The sequence below is a fragment of the Phyllostomus discolor genome, chromosome 2 (assembly GCF_004126475.2).
Source record: "Phyllostomus discolor isolate MPI-MPIP mPhyDis1 chromosome 2, mPhyDis1.pri.v3, whole genome shotgun sequence".
NCBI lineage: Eukaryota > Metazoa > Chordata > Mammalia > Chiroptera > Phyllostomidae > Phyllostomus > Phyllostomus discolor.
In genome coordinates, this window is record NC_040904.2 from 173,900,432 (window position 1) to 173,925,430 (window position 24,999).

General features: G+C 36.4%; 1 protein-coding gene across 2 annotated transcripts in view; it reads right to left on the reverse strand.

Moving 5' to 3' along the window:
• Positions 1–24,999, reverse strand: part of LRRK2 (leucine rich repeat kinase 2) — a 134,463-nt gene that overhangs the window by 18,202 nt on the left and 91,262 nt on the right. For both annotated transcript variants that reach the window (XM_028532277.2, XM_036019172.1), the window contains exons 34-43: positions 23,263–23,450; positions 22,001–22,155; positions 20,907–21,053; positions 20,575–20,766; positions 19,785–19,931; positions 18,810–18,910; positions 15,564–15,754; positions 10,109–10,269; positions 5,374–5,544; positions 960–1,060 (exon numbers count right to left, since the gene is read on the reverse strand). In XM_028532277.2, the coding sequence (XP_028388078.1) occupies positions 960–1,060; positions 5,374–5,544; positions 10,109–10,269; positions 15,564–15,754; positions 18,810–18,910; positions 19,785–19,931; positions 20,575–20,766; positions 20,907–21,053; positions 22,001–22,155; positions 23,263–23,450 (1,554 nt within the window). The remainder of the gene's footprint in view (positions 1–959; positions 1,061–5,373; positions 5,545–10,108; positions 10,270–15,563; positions 15,755–18,809; positions 18,911–19,784; positions 19,932–20,574; positions 20,767–20,906; positions 21,054–22,000; positions 22,156–23,262; positions 23,451–24,999) is intronic.

A 24,999-nucleotide genomic window follows, 5' to 3' on the forward strand; every position in this document is an offset into this window, starting at 1 on the left:
ATTGAGAAAAGAAAGTTGTAACACATATAACCAAGAAATAATCTGTATATACTACATAATCTCTTTTTCTTGTTTCATTTGAATGCAAATAATCCAGAAAAATGAACAAAACAACAGGCATTTCCAAGAAGAGGAAATATATATGACCAAATAACATATCAAGAGATGCTCATACTTATTAGTAACTAGAAAAAATATAAATCAATACACACATGATGGAGCTTATTTGGGAAAAAATTAAAAAGTCAGAGAATATGAAAATTTAGAGAAAAGACATAGAGAAGTAGCTACCATAACATAGGTGATGAAAGTGGTAACTGTTAAACTTCTTCAGAAAACAGTGTGTAAACTCACATATCCTATGATTCTGCAATTCAGTTCCTGGGTACATATCGGAAGGCAATTCTCATACAATCTGCAGTGTTTAATAATACCAAAAAACTGGGAAGAATACTGACACCCATGGACATGATCATGAGTAAATACACTACTGTGCACTCAAACAGTGGGATATAACAGCAGTGAAAATAACTAATAGCTGTGTTCAACAACCTGAATGAAGCCTGCACAGTAATGTTAGGAGAACAACTGGAAACTCTCAGAAAAGTATATTCTTATGATTCCATTTTAAATAAACTGTAAATACAAGGCACTAAACCAAATGGCAAAATCATAAAGAAAAGCAAGGATTACCACAAAAGCCAGGAAAGTGGCTAAATCAACAGGGAATGGGGAGTGACACAATCAGGAAGAGACATATGTCAGCTTCTGGGGTGGTAATAATGTTCTCTTATTGTGCATCTGGGATGGGGGAGGACATAGGAGTTTGCTTCACAACTGTTCTGAACAGTGTATATGTTTTATTTACACTTACATGTGAAGATGCTTATATACATGTGCATATACATATGTACTTGCCATTCTGAACAAAATATTGATAAATTTGTCTATAATAATACCTGTGCAGAAGTAGGTCTTTCTTGAGGATTTTCTTTTAAACACCTTTCAATTAACTTCTCAACCATAGGCCATGGGGCACATCCATATTCTTTAACTGGATCTAAAACATTCAGAAACATGCTAGAACATTAGTAAAACCAGAACAATTATTTTATTTCCTTGCTATGTATAGAAAAGACCAAGACATTGCATAACACTTATCTCTGTAACCCTACATTAATTATGAATCTATTTATTTAAAAAGCTAATTTTGTTAGCATTATCTCTACTTGAGACATTTAAGAAGATTTGAAATTTTATGGTGAAAAAAAAAAGAGTAGTACCAATTGAATAAAATAATACAAGGTCTGTCCAGAAAAAGTCCAGCCATTGTTACTCATTCTTGGATTCATTCCCTAGGAAAACTTCTACTAACATGTAAAAGTCATGTTTTTCTATGTGTCTTCATAGCCTTCATCATACTATTAATTGTTCTTCTAATGTCTCCTCACTCTGCTAGAATCTATGACAGCAGGAACACCATCACTATATTTCTTGGCACTCAATACAATGCATAGCTAATTAAATAATAATTATTTACTAGATGAATGATTGATCGAAGATGAATATAGTCTGTCTGGAAAAAGTACAACCATTGTTAATATAACTAGAATGACTTTCACTACACTGTTGTAACCTGGCAGCCAAGAGTGGACTGGAATGTACATGCATGAACAATGATGACTTCACTGTACTAGTCAGTGGGGGTGGTAGATGTTGGTAAGTGAGCATGTGTGTTATGTGGCCATCACATTCAAAATAACTGAGTAAAGCAATGAATCTGTATCAAATTTTTTAAAATGTATTTTTTTTAGAGCAAGGGAAGGGAGAGAGAAAAAGAGGGAGAGAAACATCGATGTGTGGTTTGGGGGTGCACCTCTCGTGCACCCCCTACCAGGGATCTGGCCTGCAACCCAGACATATGCTCTGACTGGGAATCAAACCAGTGACCCTTTGATTCACCAACTGGCACTCAATCCAGGGAGCCACACCAGCCAGGGCTAAATACTTCCTTTTAAAAAATTATTTTATTGTTGTTCAAGTACAGTTGTCTGCATTTACTCCCCACCACTCCCCCGATTCACCCCAGTCATTCCCCACCTCACTCCCCTGCTTCCACCCCACCTTGGTTTTGTCCGTGTGTCCTTTATAGTTGTTCCTGAAAACCCTTCCCTCCATATTCCCCTTATCCCTTTCCACCTCCCCTCTGGTTACTGTCAGATTGTTCTTAATTTCAATGTCTCTGGTTGTATTTTGCTTCTGTGTTTGTTTTGTTGATTAAGTTCCACTTAAAGGTGAGATCATATGGTATTTGTCCCTCACCGCCTGGCTTATTTCACACTTAGCATAATGCTCTCCAGTTCCATCCATGCTGTAGCAAAGGGTAGGAGCTCCTTCTTTCTTTCTGCTGCATAGAATTCCACTGTGTAAATGTACCTCAGTTTTTTGATCCATTCATTTACTGATGGGAACCTAGGTTGCTTCCAGCACTTGGCTACTGTAAATTGTGCTGCTATGAACATTGGGGTGCATAGGTTCTTTTGGATTGGTGTTTCAGGGTTCTTAGGATATAATCCCAGAGTGGAATTGCTGGGTCAAAAGGCAGTTCCATTTTTAGTTGATATTCAGAAATCAAAGGCATTTTTTAATACTAACAATGAAATATCAGAAACAGAAATCAGGGGGAAAACCCCATTTGATAAAGCAACAAGAAAAATAAAGTACCTAGGAATAAACCTAACCAAGGATGTAAAAGACCTGTACTCAGAAAATTACACAACACTGAAGAAAGAAATTAAGGAAGACACAAGCAAATGGACCATGTACCATGCTCATGGATTGGAAGAATTAACATTGTCAAAATGTCCATACTATCCAAAGTAATTTATAGATTCAATGCAATCCCCAATAAAGTATCAATGACATATTTTACAGATATAGAACAAACATTTCAAAAATGTATATGGAACCATAAATGACTCTGAATAGCTACAGCAATTTTGAGAAAGAAGAACAAAGTAGGAGGGATCACAATACCTGATATCAAACTGTATTACAAGGCCACTGTAATCAAAACAGCCTGGTACTGGTATAAGAACAGACACACAGACCAATGGAACAGAACAGAAAGCCCAGGAATAAACCCAAGTCTCTATGGTCAATTAATACTTGGCAAAAGGGAAAGTAGCATAAAATGGAGTAAAAATAGCCTCTCCAACAAATGGTGTTGGGAGATCTGGACAGCTACATGCAAAAAAGTGAAACTCGATCACCAACTTACACCATGCACAAAAATAAATTCAAGATGGATAAAAGACTTAAATGTAAGCTGTGATACCATAAAAATCCTAGAGGTAAACAATGGCAGGAAAATCTCAGACATTCCACACAGCAATATTTTCACTGATATGTTCCCTAGAGCAAGGGACATAAAGGAAAGAATAAACAAGTGGGACCTCATCAAATTAAAAGGCTCCTGCATGGCTAAAGAAAACAGCATTAAAATGAAAAGAGAACCAACTATATGGGAAAACATATTTGCCAACGATACCTTGGACAAGGGTTTGATCTCCAAAGTATATAAAGAACTCATACAACTCCACTCCCAGAAGACAAACAATGCAATAAAAAAAAAAAGTGGCCAAAAGACTTGAACAGATACTTCTCCAAGAAGGACATACAAAGGGCTCAGAGACATATGAAAAGATACTCAGCATCACTAGCCATCAGAGAGATGCAAATTAAAACCACAATGAGATACCACCTTATACCTGTCAGAATGGCTATCATTAACAAATCAACAAACAAGTGTTGGAGAGGATGTGGAGAGAAGGGAACCCTAGTGTGCTGTTAGTGGGAATGCAGACTGGTGCAGCTACTGTGGAAAACAGTATGGAATTTCCTCAGAAAAATCCACATCAAATTTTGTCTTAAGCCTGAACATTCCTCCTCAGAAAGTATTCAAATGATGTGGAAGGTCACAGCTATGAGCAACTGGTGATTGGCAGCTTTATCACGACAATGTGCCTGCTTGGGCATCATGTCTCCTGCAGTTTTTTTGTGAAACATCAAATCACCCAGGTGACTAAGGCCCCTAAAGCCCAGATTTGTGACTTCTAGCTTTTCCCCAAACTAAAATCACTGTTGAAAGGGAAGAGATTTCAGGCTGTCGATGAGATTCAGGAAATTACGATGTGGCAGCTGACGGTGACTGGGAGAACTGTGTCCCAAGGTGCCTACTTTGAAGGGAATTGATGTGTGTCATTGTCCTATGTACAATATTTCTTGGATCTTCTTCAATAAATGTCTCTATTTGAATATTAACCCTCATATCCCCACAGTCAGTTTGTGTATGTTCATTTTTTGTAACAGATATATCACTCTTCTTGTTGAGATAAAATAGAAATCTAAACGATTTCACTGGGAAGCTAACTGGTAAGTAATGGACATGAACCAGATTGTGTCTAAAGTTTATGCAAGTAAGAATAAATTTTCTCCTGCCAGGAATCTTTAAAGTCCCCCAAAAGAAGATAGTTAAAGCTATATCCTTGTGTATGGTACATATTGTACACTTAAAAATATTTCTTGCCCTGGCTGGCGTAGCTCAGTGGATTGAGCGCGGACTGCGAACCAAAGTGTCGCAGGTTCGATTCCCAGCCAGGGTACATGCCTGGGTTGCAGGCCATGACCCCCAGCAGCTGCACATTGATGTTTCTCTCTCTCTCTCTCCCTTCCCTCTCTAAAAATAAATAAATAAAATCTTTAAAAAAATATTTCTTAAGTGAAAGGAAAAGCAGCAAATATGAGATACAACTAAATATGTTAAAAAATCTACTTTGTCCTGGGAACTGAAGTAATACTCAAGGAATGAATGACAATGTGCTAAAATTTCTTCAAAGCATGAACAACCATTCAACATTAAATTTGAACTCATTACATACTCACTAATTCTAATAAACATTTACTACTAAAAATTATTATTATAAAATTGAATCTTCCATTCCTGCATATAAATTATTTCACTCCAAGAAAATGAAAATACTCCAGGCAAATGGGCACAGAGCAACTTTTTATGAGAACAAAAAGGCACTAATCTGAAGTTTTAATAGCAATATCCTTTTCTGAGTATTCTTCTTAATATATGCCAAATACAGCAATATTAATTTGGGATTTTAAAAAAGCCTAAAACTGCTGCCTACCTTATGTGATTTTTATTCATATGTCACAGTATTTAAGTAAATTCATGCACTAAACAAAAAATTATCATCTGTGAAATCAATTAAGCATACAGCTATAATTAAATAACTTAAAAATGAAGCTACTATTTTTAAAATATCTATTTTTAAATATCTATTGTAGATAAATAAAACTCACCTGGTAATTTTCCTTGTATTGCCAATTCATCAAACTCATTTGGAAACTTCAAACCCTCTGCTATTCTACCTCCAGATGTGAAAATGTCATACAGTAGTAAGCCAAATGAATAAACATCAGCCTGTTGGTTATAAATTACATTTCCTCTAGCAACTTCAGGTGCACGAAACCCTGCAAGTAAACAGATATATTAACAAGTATGCTCCAACCAGAGCTCATATACCTAAGAGCTATGTAGTTAGACATATATGCTAATGAAGAGTCTGAGAGATGAATTCTAAAGTAGGCCATGTCATCTCTACGAGGAGATACCCTGATCAAGCAATTAACAGCCCTGTCCCAAGACATTTCGTCCCAAGGTCAATCTTGAAGAATAATAAAGGTAAAACTTCAATAATATTTATTAAGTAATGTTAACAATTAAAGAAGTGAAACATAATTGGAAAAAACCCTGTCATATTTTATTCTCATTCCTAATAATAACTATTCCCAGGAAACTGTTTCAAACAGAGGAACGGTCGGCTTTCCTATACTTCAAATGACCTCAGTTTGGCTAAAATTCCAATGCTTTCATTATTTTGGGAACTTGTTACCTTGTTCTTCCTACCCAGTAGAAAAATAAAAGGGAAACCATGTCTAAAACAAATAAAATCCTTCTTTCTCATGTGATAGTCCAAGTCTTAGATTCTCTTAAAGGAAAATAAAATCTTTCATTCCACAATAGAGATAAATTGCTTTTAAATTCTTCAGAAAAAAAGTAATTTCAACAGTATTCATAATAGTAAAAATATCAACAATCTAAAGAATCCCAACCATAAAAGAAGTTTAATTAAAGTGTACACTATACAACAACTTAAAAATCATGTTAAGATGCCATGCTACAATGTAAGTGAAGAGAAAATGTATGATATAATTCAGAGTAGACAAAGTCTACTATGAAGTACGTAACAAAATATGAAATACATAACAAAAATCAACTAAATTAATTTTCTTTGCTGTGATAATGGTACTGAGATTATGTAAACAGATATCCTTATTCTAAGAAATACATATCAGTGTGTTCAGGGATGACATAGCATGATGTACTTAATTTCAGAACTCATATTCACATGCACAGAGAGAGAGAACAGTGCAGCAAAAATTTACTTATGAATTTATGACAAGGGTGTATGAGCATAAATTGTACTATTCTTTGAACTTTTCTGTAGGCTTAAACATTTTCAAAATAAAAAGTTGACAGAATATGCATAATGGAATACAACAAAGAAATACATCCAAATGTAACAATGAGTATTTTCATGTACTGAAAATATGGTTTGCTTTTATTTTCTTTTAAGACTTCCAAATTTTCTACAATGGACATATATGATTGTTATAAAGTTTAAATATACAGCCAGAACAACATAACAAAGTATTAATGCATGGCCTTCAAGGACTGAATAATTAAATGTGGAAACAGTTTTATTTGACAGAGAGTTTACCAGCATGATGAAGTTCGGTGGTCCTTCACCAGGCTGGAAGGTCAGGAAGAGTCAAAGGATGGGCGTGTCAAAATTGAGCATGAGAGTCCCTACTATACTCATTATTACCATTCTCTAGTTAACATGTGCCACATTCGTTCACTGTCTTTCTCTTTCCGCACATACAGATAAACACATACTCTTGCCACTTCTCCACATTTGCCTCTCTCCTTCTCTGTTTCTCTTTTGCTGTCTCTGCGTGCGTGTGATTGTGCATGTGTGTATACAAGTACATACACAGATACATATATATAACAAACATATATATCTTTATTACATGCCATATAAATTATATATATGTAATATTTCACATAGTATATTAAGTTTCAGATACAATATTTAAGCTTTAAAGATAATATGTATTTCCTTAGATTAAAAACATTTTCCTACATAGCCATATCATTCTCAATCCAGAAACTAAAGAATTGTGTGAGTAATTAAGAGAGTTCTACAATAGACCCTTAATATGTGAATCCTTATCACTGTGGACTTCCCTAGAACAGCAATTTTGAGTTCTTGTAAAATTTTTACCTTATATTTAACTATACTTGTTACTTTCATCAATTCAATGTATTCACCACTGAATTTAATTTGGGATGGAAACAAACCCTTTTAACATTACCTACCCATGGGAAAGACTAGAACTAGGTACATTCTCTGCATCTTTACTAAGGGCCAATATGGCCACGAGACCTATGATCTAACACTGAAATGATCTGTGGTACTCGTGCAGCACAGTGACACACTGTACAGATACCCTGTTTGGTACCAATGGCCTTGGAGACTAGAGATGTTAAACACTAACTGAAATCCCAAATGTACATTGCTGTCATTGACTGAAACGTGTTACTCCACTTCTAGCTGAGAATAACATTGGACTTGATTTATCATCCTGTATAAAACCGTGAAAAAATCAGACAAAATATATGAAACACTGGACACCGGGAGCACAGGACAGTGACCCTGAGAGAGAGCAAACAAACAAGGTAAGTCCTCTGAGTGCCCCCCAAACAGTCCCCAGTACAGGGAAGGGAAATACAAACAGAACCATCCCCACCTTCTACCCTAGGAATTGAGAACACAAAGCAGAGTCCAAGAAGGCAAGGAAAGCTAGGACTACCCAGTGGTGTGCTAAACACTGTCTGAATTTCTCATTTAATTTCCACAACAATCCCCAAAGGCAAATACTATTATTAGGTCTTACTGCATAAACCCAGGAGAGATGATAGGTAATTTCTCCAGTCTCAGCTAGTAAGTGGCAGAGCAAGGATTCAAACCCAGGCAGATGGACTCTATAGCCCATTTTTAATATTCCAGACAGCCAAGAGTTCACTAAGGCCCATCTATCTCAGTAACCTCAGAATCCACTACAGTGCCTAGAATGTGCACCGCTAAGAAAGATCAATGCAAAACAGTCGGCATTGCTTTTAAAAATTTGAATGTAAGTCTAAACTCCATTCATGTTTACTGACTCTCAGGAACTTCCACTGTGGGGCCAGAATGAGAGCTCCTGCTCCACACCTAACAAAGTAGAACTGTGAAGGATATGACTCCAGTGAACTCGTTTTCTAAAGCTCTACATGTTACCTAACATATAGTCAAAATTGAAAACACTTAACTAAATAACCCTTCATCTTCCATCGATCACTTAACCCATACCAAACTTCCTGCGGTTATCTGAATAAGACAAGTCACTTTATATTTTATTACCTTTTGCCTGGAATGTCTCCTCCCATTCTTTTTTTCCTTTTCTTTTTCAAGCCTCCAGCTTATTTTTAAGATATAATCCCAGAATCACCTTCTCCATGAAGGAAGTCTTGTCGACTTACAGCTCAGTATCATTTGATCCTTGGGACTACCACTACACTTTGAACTAGGTCTCCTACTGCAACTGACATGATGCTTTATGATTATTTGCTTCCAGCCTTAATTTTCCTGGCAGAATGTGTGCTTCTGGAGGGTAAAATGTACATTTATTCATGCACCTTTCCAAAATTCACCACAAGAGTAATTGTTAACACACTTGAGGCCATTGCAATATGCCAATCCTTGTTCTGTGCTATTTATATGGATTATTTCATTTTACCCTTAGACAACCCCATGAGATATGTGTTATTCTCCTCATTGCAATTTACAGAAATGAAAACTGAGCCCCAGAAAATGAATCTTGATGGATACCAAACAGCTATTAAGTAGTAGCACCAGTTGGTATTCGGTTAACTTTCAATAAATTATTGCCAAATGCATGAATAAATAAATAAAAACAAGGATAATTTTTCCTTGGAGAATTATCATAACAATTATTTAAATAATTGAGAAAATATTCATTTTCTAAAAATTATTTTTGGAAATAATTTTTCAGATAGCCTTGGTTTAACAAATGTTATAAGTATATTAAGAAAACATCCATTGATCAAAAATATGAGAAATTTGTGAGCTGGGTCTTATATATATCATATAATGCACAGAAATATATATTTTCCTCCTTTTTTACTTTCAGAGAAGTATGAACAGTACCTGTTTCATCATCTCTATCAGATGATAGTGTATAACCAAAGACTAACATTTTGTTTACCCAAAGAGTGTTGCATTATTATGGATGAGATGAAGCCATCAGTCAGAATCCATCTCGGTCAACAGTGCAACTATCACAGGACCCAGAATAAACTGTCACCCCCAACAGGATGTAATACATCCATTTGAGTTAAAGTTAAAGGTCTCCAAGTTACTTTAAGTTGACAGTATCCATCCCATATTTACCTTTTAAAAGGTAGACAGACACTGCACTGTGGTCCCTGCCAATAACTGAACTGTTTCAGAGTTATGAAAAAGAGCTTGTGAACCTGAACTAGGATTGCCTCCTTTTGAGGTAGGTGTCAACAGTAGCCAGATTAAAATGTTTGCTGTTCCTTTTTACCATCTCTAGAGGATGCAAACATTTTAAAAGTCCAACTTTTAAGATATAATGTGACAAAAATATTCTTGTTTTTGTTTTCATCCCCTCCCCTCCCCCCCAAAAATTACATAAGTTAATTTTTTTGCCCTACAGAATACAACAATCAAAATAACAATGTACTGGGCACAGCCACCCACACACAAAGTGCAGTGTCTGAACACAGTAAGCTAGGCTCCAGTGTTCTCATTCTCCTGCCTCACAAACGGAAGGGACTTGTCCATCTTGAAGAGGGAATATTCAAGTAAACCTTATCACCTACCTGGTGTGCCTTCTGATGTTTTTATTCCCATTCTGCAGCAGTACTGAGCGATCCCATAGTCAGCAATCTTGGCAATGATGGCAGCATTGGGATACAGTGTGAAAAGCAATACATTGTGCGGCTTCAAATCGCGGTATATGATCATAGCTGAGTGGAGGTATCTGCCGGAAAAGGCACAGACAATCTCATTAAAGTGTGATTACATTATTATACATTTCATCATGATTTCCTGAAACATGTATATCCATTATGCAGAACATTAAAAATCCTGGGCTAAGTTTGACCCTTAAAGTTAAGAGATACTGGAGAAGGAAGTGCAATACTATTGTACAAAGCAAAAGCTTATTCTTCTACAACAGCAAAAAATAAAACAAAACAGAGTCAAAACAGGTCAATCTTGAAAAGTGAGTGATTTATACTTAAGGCACAACCACTTCAAACAGATTACCATTTTTGGAGACTTTTCTTGAGTATACCTTAATAATTACTTAGAAGGAATTCCAAATTTCACCAATGATCGTATGAGTATTTTAATTAGTTTAAAATGTAAATATGTTTAAAAAGAGTTGATAGGATATGAAAATTCCCATTTACTTAATAGGTTTATTTGCTTAAAACCATAAAGAAGTTTATCTCAGATTTTTACATTCCTTCAATTCCATTTCTCTTGTGATATTTATTTTTTTGCCTAAAATTCTTCCTAACTTTTAGAACATATTTTTTAATAATAACAATACCAACTAAAAGACTTTCTATATATCAATATTGTATCCTTTTGAAGACCTAATTTACTTTAAACCTGGTTCTATTATAAATTAAGGTTGACAAGTAACAGTTTGGAGTAAGTACATTTTCTTGGGAAAGGTGACTTTGGGTGACTTTCCTTTTAGAGAGATCCATCCAACCGTAAACAACTAAAGTTGGATATTGCTGATAAATATTCAAAACTAGTTAATGTAAAAAGAAAAAAAATAAAATTTTAACCTCAACCAGGTCTTGCCTATTCTGAAAACTGTACTCCAGCTACTAAAGTAACTCTATCACTGCTTTTCCTTACACAAGCACAAAACTGAGAAGGTCTCCACCTCTGTCTTCCCTGTCCTAAGATATCAAATTTGATATGATTCTCCATGTACTCTTATAAGTGTATCATGGCCTACATTGCAAAAACAATTTTTCAAAGATTTTAACAGAGGTAAATTTAAATTTCTTTCTTTGTGCTTTGGGTTTGGGATCACATTCATACTCCATTGCCTGGTACCAATCACTGCCACAGGGTTTAGGAAGAGCAGAGTGGAAGCAATAGCCTGAAATTTCCATTACATGACAGCCTAGAGTATATGCATCATTTAATTGCATCAATTAATGTAGAAGATTCCTTCTCTTCCAGGATGTAGACAGGAAAGTTGACAGTAGGCCTATTCACTTGAGTATACATATTTTTGGCTGAAAAATAAGATAAATGTACTAATGAAGTTGACCTTAACAATAAGTAGTAGGCTTGAAAGAAAAATTTACTAAGGGCTTTACTGAAAGGCCATTAGTCACTCTTGCCCTACTGAAGAGAAAGCTGGGAGAGTAAGATGAAAAAAGCTAAAACCGAGCCATGCATAATTGAATGGCATCCAAATCCTTCATAATGCGTGCCTCTTACAGAACATTAACAGGATGTAGATCCTTTCAGAATACTTCAGAGGTTAAAACATAGTTAAACTTAACTTGGAATAATGTCGGTGGGAAGGAAAGGTTATCTGCATTAGTTAAAACGTCCAATTGTAAAATTTAGTCTCAAAATGTACAGTTTTAATAACTTTTAATAGGCTCACAAAATAACTTGTGAAATATTAGCAAGTGCAGAGCTTGCCTTCCTCAAAATATTTTAGCTACAATTTATGCATTATGTGACAATGAGCATTATTAAATATTTTATTTTAAAACTTGAATTTAAAAATACAGTCATTCGTGAATCATGATTACTATTAGCATATCCTGAGGGGTCACAATCTACAAGGAGAAATGGGCTCTAACAAGGTTGCAGAAGTGTGGTGAGTGCAATGCTAAGGAAGCCAGAGGGAGAGAAACACTGAGGTAAAGATACGCAAAGCAGACTCTCCCACTATACTATAAATTTTTTAACTGATAAGAGCAAAACAGTGTCCACTCTTCCCACTTCAGCACCTAACACCTAGTCTTGCATGGAGTGGACTCAAGAAACACATCACAGAGGCCAACCGTTCACAGTGCAGTTGAGCTTCACTGAGAAGATGGTATGTGAGCAAAATCTAGAGGAAAATGAGTTCCTCTAGATTGAGTTCCTCTAAATGAGTTCCTAGGCAGACAAATTTGTGGAAAGAGAAGAATGACAAATGCAAAGGCAGACATGGGTGTCAATGAAATGTCAAGCCCATCAGCATGATTAGAATGTAGAGTGAGGGTAGAGGCTAGAGAGGCAGGCAAATGGCGTCCTGAACGAGTTCTGATGCTATGCTGAGGAATTTGTACGTACTTTGTGGGAAACCTGGAATTATCAGGAAACTTCAAGCACAATTAGATTTTTATTTTAGAAGAAATATTCTGATAATTTCCTGGAGATATTGGACCAAGACAGCACTAGTGGCATAAAAGTAAATAAATAAATTTAAAAAATAATGTCAAATATTTAGTACAAAATCTGGTGGACAAATGGGTACTTGCTTTTTGGGGAGAAGGTCAGTCTGGATGTGATCACAAGGATCTTTGTTGGCAAGTAGAAGATACAAAAGAAAGAACAGATCGATGGGGAGAGGAAGTAGCAGAGAAAGTAAATTCAATCTATGGGGAATATAGGTGACTGTATCTTCATTGGTAGTTGAGAAATGGGGGGATTAACTGTGGGAGTCGGGGGAACAGGGTTGGGGTGAGTGATGAGGAAGAGGCAGGACAATGGTAACTAAACAACAATAAAAAATAAAAATTAATCATAATAATAAAAAAGAGCTCAAAGGAACAGACTGATAAAAGATGTAAGCTAATAGTTGGAGGCAAGATTGTGGAACAGAAATGTAACGTAAAGTTCTTATATGTCACTCAAAACAGCTCCACACACTACGGGACTCCAACGAGGGTGCTTTCATCGCCTCTTTCTACCTCTGCAGCCATAGCTTTATGCTAAAAAACATTTGGGAAGATGAACCTTAATGTTGAGTTTTACTTAGTACTAGTGGAAGATCAATAGCTACTGAAATCTACTACCCTCTTGGGCACAAGTTCCAGAAAGCTGTCTTGATATTATTGCTGAGAACAAATCAAGCCAATTATAAGAAAATATGTTGAGATTTCATTTACTTCATCAAACACTGCTGGATTTATTTTTTAAAGGGAGGTCTCGGAGAACCAGAATAAATTATTTTAGAGATGAGGTCTTTCAAACAGTGTTAAAAGAAAAATAGCAGTTCTCCATTTTACAAATGAACAGTTTGGAGATTATGTGGAAGAATTAGGGAAAAAAAACTAGCACGTGGAGTTAGTTAAATTAAACAAAGTGACTGAGACAGCTCTAAAATACTTGAGACCTAGTTGCACTTTGTCTAGATTAATTTAACACGAGGTTCCCCCTGGTGTTCAAAAGCAGATATATCAACCCAAACCCAAATCTGCATTGTTTCATTCAATTATCTGTATGTTTTACAATGGTTTCTGGACTCTTTCAGGAAGGGAAGTCTACTTTATGAACTTATTAATTCTCTACACATTATCAAGAGCTATATCCTCTTGGTTTGATTTGATTCATGAGTGGTGTTTGTTTTCCTTAGTGTCCACTCCATTTCATTTCTGGATACTGCCTGAAGGGGACAAGCACAGTATTTCAGAAGGAAAGGAAGAGCAGGGAATTTGCACCCGCTGCGTGGCAGCTATGGCCAGACAGTTTTCCTCCCTCCCTCCTCTCTCCCTTTCTCCCCAGTGTCAACACATATTTACCCAAGCTTCACTGTTCTAGGTGCTGGTGTTACAACGATGAATGAGATAAAAAGTGCCTGCCACTGTGACACACTTAGACTCTAATGGCAAAGAGAGACAATAAACATGTTTTAGAAAATAAAAACATAGAGAATACCAGTCTGCAATCAGTGGTATAGGCACTAGAGAGACATAGGTAGTCAGGGACATTCTCTCTGAGGTAAGAACTGAATGACATAAGGAGCAAGCCAAAAGGATAACCGGGGTTCAGCCATTCCTAGTAGAGAGAAGAGCTGGTACAAAACCCCTGGCATATTCAAGAAACCTCAGGAGGCAAGGGGCTGAGCACAGTCAGTAAAAAGTGAGGTAGGAGAGAGTTGAAAACAGGAGATGGACTGGATCCAACTTCCTGGTAGAAAGAAACACTGTGTGAAGAAAGACTCCAGGAGGCAAAGGTGAAAGCAGCGAGGCCAGTCCGGGAAGGAGAGAAGGTAGGGAATTGGACTCTGGGGGTAGGAGAAGTTGTGAGAAGGGCTGCAGCGGGATATGTTTTGGTAACAGAGCTGAAAACATCTGTTGAAGGAGTAAGTGTGGGACGTGAGAGAAAGGAAGGACTGAAGGACGACTCCAAGGTGAAATGATGAGGTGACTGGAGATGGGCAGCTGTGGGGGTGGGAGGAACCAAGATTTTAATTTGGGCTGTCTTCAATTATTACAAAAAAAGCTCACAGTTTGAGGCAACTAAAAATAATTCAAGAATATAAAATCACAGATACTAAGTGTATGGAATGATGATTTATCCCAGCTGTTTGATCTCCAAAGACCATGGCCTCTCCACTCTGCCGGGCTGCCTGTCCAGCCGGGTCTGGCTGCATGGTTGGGTGTGTCTCCGAGACACATTATGGTCCCACAGAACACCCCAAATCACTCTAGTTCCTTTCAAAAATATGGACTCATCTTTGCTTATTGTAATTATCCACAATAATAGATACTTTCCTTAATACTTTGAAGTGTAGCTGTTAGTTTTTTAAAGGAGACAGGTCAATAAATATCATGGTTTCTCACTCTAATTGATAGGTTGGTTAGAGCACCATCCCCATAAGCTAAGGTTGTAGGTTTGTTTGATCTCAGATCAGGGCACATCCAAGAAGCAAGCAAATGAATGCATAAACAGGGGAAACAACAGATCACTGTTTGTCTGTTTCTCTGCACCCCCCTCCCCAGTTATCAATAAATTGAATTTTTTTAAATTGTTAACTTAAAAAAGTTCATGGGCTCTGGAGCTAGACTCCTGGGTTCAAAATCTATAACTAGCTAGGAGGCTACACATGATCTTTGTACTTTTGTTTTGTTGAATTTTAAAGTTTAATCAGGGAAATGATAGTTTTTCACTGCCAATTTTTTGAAACGTTACTAGGGTACATTGTTAGTGAGAAGTGCTGTTCTCATAGCCTGAGAGTAAGTCTAACCTAAGACTTGTCATACACCGAAGAGAAAACCACATGACCTGATGAATTACCTCAAGCCATCAGCCACATGTAGTGCGATCCTGTGCTGCAGAGTTCTGGTGAGAGTGGCTTTGTCCTGCTGCAGCAGGCGGTCCAGGGAGCCCTTGGAGGCCAGCTCCATCACCAACATCCGAGGACGAATCCCAGCTGCCAGCAAAGATATTAAGCTGGGGTGGTGGAGGTGGCAAAGCACCACCAGCTCCTGCAAACGTCAAAAATCATTGAAGAGCAATACAATATCAGCTCTGACCCAAGTGTCTCCTTCCCTAAGTGTAGGAACGCTCTTAGCATGTTTTTTTTTTTTTTGCCTGTGATTAAAGTATAGAAAACTTTCTGTTTCTTCTTTGAGTTTGTAATATTTTTTACATTTTCAGGAATGCACACCTGGTTTTGAAACTCTAGCTTGAGTTAAAATTTTAAGTTCTATTTTTCCTGTTTCTGTGTTTGTGCTTTTATCAGAACATTTAATGCAGAGACAGAACACACACAGGGTCATGCAAACAGGTCACGTCAGTCTTACCTACTGAATCCTAGTTAGCCACAGAATCCTTCTCAGCCCAGGATTCTGAGAAACTGCTGCTAATCAACTGTTAACTGCAAATCATCCCTGCTTTAATTGGAAAAGTTGACTAAGGCCACAGAAATATATGCTATGATCCTCTCCCGAAAACTCCATAGATAATATATGGTATCACTCTCTCCTGAAAAAATCTAATGACTTCCTGTGCTCTTAGATTAAAATTCCATGTATCTACACAGCCTTTGTGGCCTGGCCTGGGCTCAACCCCAGCCCACCTCTCAGAGCTCAACTTCTTTCTCTCTGCCCTTCATTCACCAGCCTCAGCCACACTGGCATTCATTCAGCTCCTGGCACATGCCCAGCTCCTTCCTTACAGACATAGATCCTCTGCCTTTGCTGATCCGTCTGCCTAGAAATCCCTTCACCATTCACAGATCTGAATGGCTGAAAACTTCTTGCCATTCAGATCTTAGCTTAAATACTATGACTTCCACAGAGATGCCTAAAGCAATCACCACCTGCAACAATTTCACTCCAACCCAAGAACTCGGAGATACCATTTTAGCTTGAACGAAGAGGTCTCCATTTTGATGCCATCTTTTCCTAGACCACATCATGTGAGACTTCGCAATCTCCTTTATGATATCCCTGCTTTTTAATTCCATATACACTTCATTCTGCATATTCCACTTTACTCTGAAACTGTAATTTAGATGAAATTCATAGCTCAGCTGATTTTAAACTGATTCACTTTTTCAACTGTGATTTCTGCAGAAGCTCTGCTTCTTAACAACCAGCTTCAAAGATGAGAAGTGTCAGTGCCGACTGCGTTTGTCAGGAAACCGAAGTGTGGAGAAATCTGCCAACTGAACAAGAAAGGCTGAATACCCTGAGAGGGGATTTTCCAAGAACAAACGTTTCAGACTGTAATCATCTATCCTGAGTAGATGAAAAGCCTTTTTCTTCTATGTCTGATTAGCTCAGTTGGTTAAAAGTTATGACAAGTCAAGTTAGCTCTGTTCCCTTTCATAGACACAGACATAAGCCTAATCCAAATTTTCTCTTAGAAAAGCAGCTCAGAGAGAAAGAAAAGAGTGTAATAGAATGACCACCACTGGTAGCATGACCCTCAAAATGAGGCACCAAACACAAAAGTGTTTTCATTTTTTTGAATCCTGACCTGAGAACATGTTCACTGATTTTAGAGAGAAGGGAGAGAGAGAGAAAAAACATCGATGTGAGAGAGAAACATCAATCAGTTGCCTCCTATACACACTCTGACTGGAGATCAAACTCGCAACCTAGGTTCATACCCTAGCAGGGAATCAAACCCACAACCTTTTGGTGTACCAGATGATGCTCCTACCAAATAAGCCAATCAGTCAAAGCCTTGTCCTTCCCTCCTTCCTGCCTGCCTTCCTTCTTCTCTTTCTCTCTTTCTCTTTTTCTCTCTTTCTTTCTTTCTTCCTTTCTTTCCTTCTTTCTTTTTTGTTTTCTTTTTTTTTTGAAAAAAGCAGCATATCACTCACACTCTACTGTTTCTATTTCCTCTACCATTCCCCTGGCTCACCTAGCTGCCTATGCACTATCCCGTCCTACACGCACTTCTAGTGTTCTGATTTCCAGCAGGGTTTCCTGACTGAGCACATTACCAAAAATTTGAAACATACATTGAAGAGTAATGACTTAGGCTGAAAAATGTATTTATATAACAAATTGTCTACAGATTGAAAGATATTGTGCCCCGATTTGGTTCACAGACTTGCTTCTATATACAAAATGTTTATTAGTTTATTCCTGGAGCTACAGTGTGACTTTTGGTACTACTAATAAAAATTACTTCAGGATATTTTACACAGACATAAAACTATTTTCATTATTTAGAGTAATGTATTATAAATGTGCATTTTCTAAGCCATTTAGATTCAGAACCAGGCATAAAGTATGTTTTTAAAATAAACCAAGGGAAAAAGAATGAACAGTTTCAAAAATACAATAGAGTTGTGGTATAAGATGGCAGAATTCACATTGGAGTTTATCTCTCCTTTCACCCTCTCTCCCTCATTCCTGTCAGGAAAATTTCAGAAAAAATGAATAAGTCCCCACTAGCGCACAAAACAAGAGAGGGTCCTCACGGGCAGGACCACTCTCGCTTACGCATTCAACATCCATTCACTTTTCTTTCACTCTAAGAGTACCTTGATTGTTGCTCAGCTATACAACCTTCACCCATGGAGCCCATTAACTTTAGGGGAAAGTGACACCAACTCCCGTCTCAGGGAAAGGTGGGAATATTCTAAGTAATACCATCTTTATTACCACAGTAGTTGGTTCAGTAACACAAGCCTATGCCAATCAGCACACAGCATTGCCCTGAATGTAACTGCTTATTGAGAAAAGAACATGTGACTTAACCGAGGCCAAGAAAAGCTTTTAAATGAGCTACTGTGTATGGATTTTAGTTCCTTTGAAATACAAGACCTCAAAAGGAGAACACTCTTTTCTTCTGTATATCTAGTATTTAACTCTGAAGCCTGGTAACAAGAATCTCAGAAAACTGTCTTTTCTTTGTTTCTTCCATGAGGAAAGGACAAAGTTGGATTTCATAATTAAACTTAAGTAAACTTTTGGGGGAAGTACGGTTATCATTTTGCATTTTCCCAAACATGTGTAATACAAGGGTTCCAGGAAATTAACAATGTATGATTTAATGTTACAATGTTACTGAATTTCTTACTTGTCTTAACAGTCTAAGTGATGTATGTTTATTAAAAATCTTCACAGCCACTTCTTCCCCTTCATAGGTCGCTCGATAAACCGATCCAAAACTGCCATCACCTTTTGAAACAAAAGTACAAAGCATGTAAGTTAATCTGTCCAAGCAGAAAACTAAGTTATGTCTGTTGTGATTGTACCTGCTGTATACTTGAAGATAAATCTTACCCACTTGTTTCATTGAATCAAGTCTCCTTTAATGATTCCTCTTCCTTCTTCTGCTTCATACATTAAAAAGCAACTGAAGATTTTGTCCCTACTCTTCCTATCTTCCACCTACATACTTCCCACTCAAATACTTCATCCACTCCCTAACTTAATCTCTCCCTATATAGAGAAAATTTTCACATTTTCACAAGCTACCTCCTGAACTATATTGACAACTTTGTGTTGGAGATTTCTATTTGCATGGTCCTCTAAATCTCAATCCCATTCCATCAAAAGACACATTCATTTTGTTTCCTCCAAATGAGTTTTTATTCCATTTTCCATATATCTGATAAAACAATCTGTGTTCACTCTGGAGTCAAAGTTGAAAAATTATTGTATCTGTCTTCCCCATGCCTAGCCCCAAAGCTAACTGGCAATATACTTTGTCTTTTTGAGACTGAAAAATGGCTGCATGAAACTCAGTTGAAAGCCTCTTTATCTGCCTTCCAATCCCTCCAATTAAAGTAAATGCAAGAACATACTATACAAATATATGTGCATCCATGCTAGTCCTATCCTCATCTTGAACTTGGTCTACAAGAGCATGAGCAAAGCAAATTCTGAATTTATAACATGACATTACTTTAAAATATATCATTCTAAGGGGAAAAATTATGATAATTATATGAAGACATGAAAAACCATACTACAATTACGTTTGAAAACTGTATAGATTATTTTAAAAATGCACCCTAATTTTAATTCTCAAACCAAAAAACATAGTTACCTAAGAGAAACTCTGGAGCTTGTTCAAATTCCAATTCATCACTGTTCAACATAATATTTCTAGGAAGGTCAGCCAAAATCAGGTCAGGAGCAATCTGAGATATGGGAATGGTGAGCCTTGGTTGATCTGGATTTACCAGGAGGTCTCCTGAGAAGTACATTAAACATTAAAGAAAAACTTTAAAAGATGCATATAAATTTGTGATTATGATTTTCAAAAGTTTTCTATTATTTCTAATCTGTCTTAGAGGTTTTCTTACAATCCTATTTTTCTCTAGAAAATTTGAGAAAGTTTTAAAGGTTAAATTAATATCTATCTATTGGAATTTTAAAAACTCATTCTTGGGTTCACTCATTAGAAAGAATTCAGAATTGCCTTATACTACCCAATATCAGGCTAGGAAATTATCTGTTTTCTACTTTTGCCACATCAATGGAGCAGCTATTATATGGCTGACATGTTGCTAAGTTATTTCTATGAATCACCTTTTTTAATTTTTATAACAATTGTATGAAGTAGCTTTGGTTAGTGTTACCATTTCACAGATGAAGTTACGTTGCTCAATGTGCCAATACTCATTCTCTCAAACCAGCATTCTTCTGAATCTAAAGCACATGGTCTCACTGGCAACAAATATAATCTGTTTTTCTGAACTGCCGCTGCAATTGAATGTAGTGTCCTCTAACTCATCCTTCATGGAGAAGAATACTTTCTACATTTATTACAAAACTCACTTTACAAATATTGAAAAATCACTTAAAAACATCTGTTAAGTTGTATCAAAACATACCTTCTTCTGCTTTCTTCATCAAGTCATCAAGTAAGATTTTTTGATGTTCTTCACCATCATTAAAGCTATATAATGCCCACTTCTTCAACAAAGTTTCTCCTTCACCACAAATATCAATCTCCAATAACCCAGGAAACCATTCTTCCATGAGAGAATCTATGTGGTCCACAACTTGGCCCAGAAGAATACAGCCTACATGATGCAAAGAAGAGCTCGTCACTACCCTGTCTGAACTTGATTTTGACACAAAGCTAAGTAAGAGGAACTATGAAGTTAAAAAGAAGTTTAATTCTTCAGTGGTAGAATTCAAAGTTTTGAATTAATTTCCTTACCTTTTCTACAAGAAGGAACTGTAATTTTTAAGAAACTCTCCAGGTGATTATCTAAGACTTCAGATCCTACCAGACAATAAGCTTCAGGGGACCAATTCAAGTAGATGCCTTGTCGCCAGTACATTCTATTTGGGCGAAGTGCTCGTTCTGAAAAAAAAAAAAGTTTAAATGGATCCAGGTGTATCATTAACTATTAACTACTCCATAAATTAAAGGAGAAAAAATCACTCTACACATCCCAGGTGACAGTAACAGAGATGTATTTATTTTTTTAAAAAAAGTGTTGGAAAAACTATTGATCATCCATTAAATATGATGCTAAATATTTTATCCTTAATTTTGCAATAAAATACACAAAATGTCCAGTAGACCACTAAGATAGATTTCAGGTTCATAGTGTTAATTAGTTTAATATGCTTAATAGATGAAGAAAGAGAATAAATATTTTCTCACAACTTTTATAAAGAAGTTGGTGGTCATGATAAAACCTAAACTTCCTGGATGTTTTAATGCAGTGTAACTACCTTTATGCTGATTAATTGCAAGTAAGATATGGTTTATTTCAGAACAGAGTAACACCTGCAATTCAAGGCCTATTTTTATTCTTTTTTTTTGTAAACCCCTCACGGGTTATGCAGCAGAATGGAGACATCACAGTCCCTACACTGAATGGCCCGAATGGTCAGGATGCTACACTTGTTGAGTAAATCACCTGACTTCACAGTGGTCATTCCTAGTGTTTCTTCATCCATTTGTGTGTGTATGCGTATGAGAGTGTCTGTGTGTGTATGTTTAAACCAATGACTCCTGGTAATCCACCTTCTAAAACTATTGCTTTTAATCTGCTTTGCCTTAGAAAGCAAGATGCTCATAGTTATTATAAATGAGTCTAAAATATGAATGAAATGAAAAACTGAGGAATTTCCTTTTTGACAAATTGCACAGACTATTTGAGCAAATATCTTCATACTGGCCAACCTAAGGTCTTATGAGCCTATTTTCAGATTTGCAGGTGCCTTACAAATAAATGACATGTTAATTTTAATACACTTTCCCCCTAGCTTCTCTAAGTACTGTCTTCATTAAATACGTACCTCTTCCTGAAAGCATGTAAGGTGAAATTTCAAGTAATCGACTGATTAATCTTGACCAAAATCCCATTGGAAAATAAGGCATTTCATACAGTCGAATAATAATTTCAGAGTTCTCACAATGGGGAAGCTCTATCACAGGCCTGTGGTCAGACAAACTAAATGAAAAAAGACATCATCATTAAAGAGCTTCATAAAATACCCACCCATATTTACCAAAGTGCTTTACTACTTGAAATTGATGAATTGAAGATAAATATTCTAAGCGATTGCCCCTTTTTATAATATTCTTTTGCTACATGCTCTTTTTGCTTTAAAAATTCAATGGTTATTTAATCAATTTAAATGCATGCTCAGATGTAGTAGAAGCATGAGTTTTTTCAGAATTCTTATTTACACTAATAAATTATCACATTAGTTATACACAAACAAGTATCCAGCAAAGGATTATATAAAACTTGAAATCCCTGGCTGGTGTGGCTCAGTGGATTGAGTGCTAGACTGTGAATCAAAGGTTCATCGGTTCAATTCCCAGGCAGGGCATATGCCTGGGGTTGTGGGCCAGGTCCTCAGTAGGGGGCATACCAGAGGCCACCACACATTGATGTTTCTCTCCCTCTCCTTCTCCCTCCCTTCCCCTCTAAAAATAAATAAATAAAATAATTAAAATATAAATACTTTTTTAAAAAGTTGAATAGATTGCATGTCCTAGAAAAAATGTTTACCTAATTTTGGAATTGGCCACCATCCATCAATCAATGTAATTTGCACTTTTCAATGTCATATTACTTTATAATATTCCCCAGGTCTTATAAAGCAATAAGAAAAAACTGTATAAAACTGGACTAGAAATTAGGCCTCCATTGGGTTGCCCCTCTCCCCTGATAATTCACTGCCATAAATTCTTTTAAGACTCTGGTAAAAATTCACGACCTCCATAGAACTTACCTACTATAATAAATCTCTCAGCACCATGTAAGGAGACACATGCACACACAATAATCTCCACTATTTACCTTTCTGAAATAATTTAAATAGTTATAATCCACATAGTAATTATAGACATAAAGTAAGTCACTTACAGTATCTTTAAAATGTCAAATGTAGTGTTTTCATTAAAAGTAAATATTATACTTCAGAAGAAAGTTTACAAAATAAGCAAAAATATTTAGTACATTAATCATAGATCAAAGTTTGACAATTAAAATAATATAATAGATAGTGTGTTTCCATAAGATGATAAATTTTTTAAGTTTTTGGTTTACCTGCTTGGAACCAACAAATATTCTTCTCCTATTGGCAAGGCAATCTGAAATTTTTCTAGGAGTTTAAAGTACTGGTGCATGTAGTTCTTTGGGAATCTCTTTTTCTTTGAAAGAAATTTTTCCACATCTCTACGTGAAATAATTCCTTTAGGATGCTTTGAATAGCCTTCCACTTTCACTGTCAAAATCTGAAAGATTCAAACTTATAAATAATCACTGGAATTTACTTTCTGAAAAGTTTTGAATTGAACGAATTTTGTGTCACTTTGCTCACTCAAAATAATCAGAATAATGCTAACAAGGTCAAAAATAACACAGGAGGATCTAACTTCACTAAGTAGCAGTGATGTTACCTGGGAGCCCAGTAGGGCATCCACTCCACTCAAAAAAATTTTTTTAACTCCTTTTCACATGTGTTGGCAAATGTGTTCTCTCATTGCGGGGGCTGTCTCTTCATTTTGTTGATGGTTTCCTTTGCTGTGCAAAAACTTTTTAGTTTGATGTAGCCCCATTTATTTATTTTTTCTTTTGTTTTCTTTGCCTCAGGAGACATATCAGTGAAAATATTGCTACAAACAAGGTCAGAGATTTTACTACTCATGTTTACTTCTAGAACTTTATGGTTTCGTGTCCAACATTGAAGTCTTTGATCCATTTAGAATTTATTCTTGTGTGTGACATAAGAGGGTGGTCTAGTTTCATTTTTCTACATGTATCTGTCCAATTTTCCCAGCACCATTTATTGAATAAACTATCTTTAGCCCATTGTATGTGCTTTCTTCCTGTCAAGTATTAATTGGCTATAAAGATGTGAGTTTATTTCTGGACTCTCTATTCTGTTCCATTGACCTCTATGTCCATTTTTATGCCAGTACCATGCTGTCTGGATTACTATGGTCTTAAAGTATAGTTTTATATTCAAAATGTATAAAGAACTTATAAAACTCAACACCAAAGAAAAAATAAACAATCCAATTTGAAAATGGGCAAAGGACCTGCATAGATACTTTACCAATGAGGACATATAGATGGCCCATAGACATATGAAAAGATGCTCAACCACTAATTGTCAGAAAAATGCAAATTAAAACCACAATGAGATATCACCTCACACCTGTCTAAATGGCTATAATCAATAAATCAATGAACAAGTGCTGGTGAGGATGTAGAGAATGGGGAACACTTTTGCACTGTTGGTAGGAGTGCAGACAGTCGGAACCACTGTGGAAAGCAGTATGGAGATATCTCAAAAAATCAAAAATGGAAATGCCTTTTGACCCAGTAATCCCACTTCTGGTAATATATGCAAAGGAACCCAAAGAACTAATTTGAGAGAACACAAGCACCCCTCTGTTCACTGCAGTGTTATTTACAATCACAAAAATAAGAAATCATCCCAGGTGTCCATCAGTAGATGAGTGGATAAAACAACTATGAGACATATACACATGGAATACTACTTGGCCATTAAAAAGAACAAAATTTTACCCTTTGCCATGGACCTGGAGAACATTATGCTGAGTAAAATAAGGTAGTCAGAGAAAGACAAATATCATATGCTTTCACTCATGTGTGGAATCTAAGGAACAAACTGAACTAATAAGCAAAACAGAGACAGACTCACAGATAGAGAGCAGAATGACAGCTCTGGAGTTGGGGGAGGTTAGGGGCTGAAGACATGGAACCAAAAAGGAAAAGGACTCATGGACATGAACAACAGTGTGGTGTCTGTGGCAG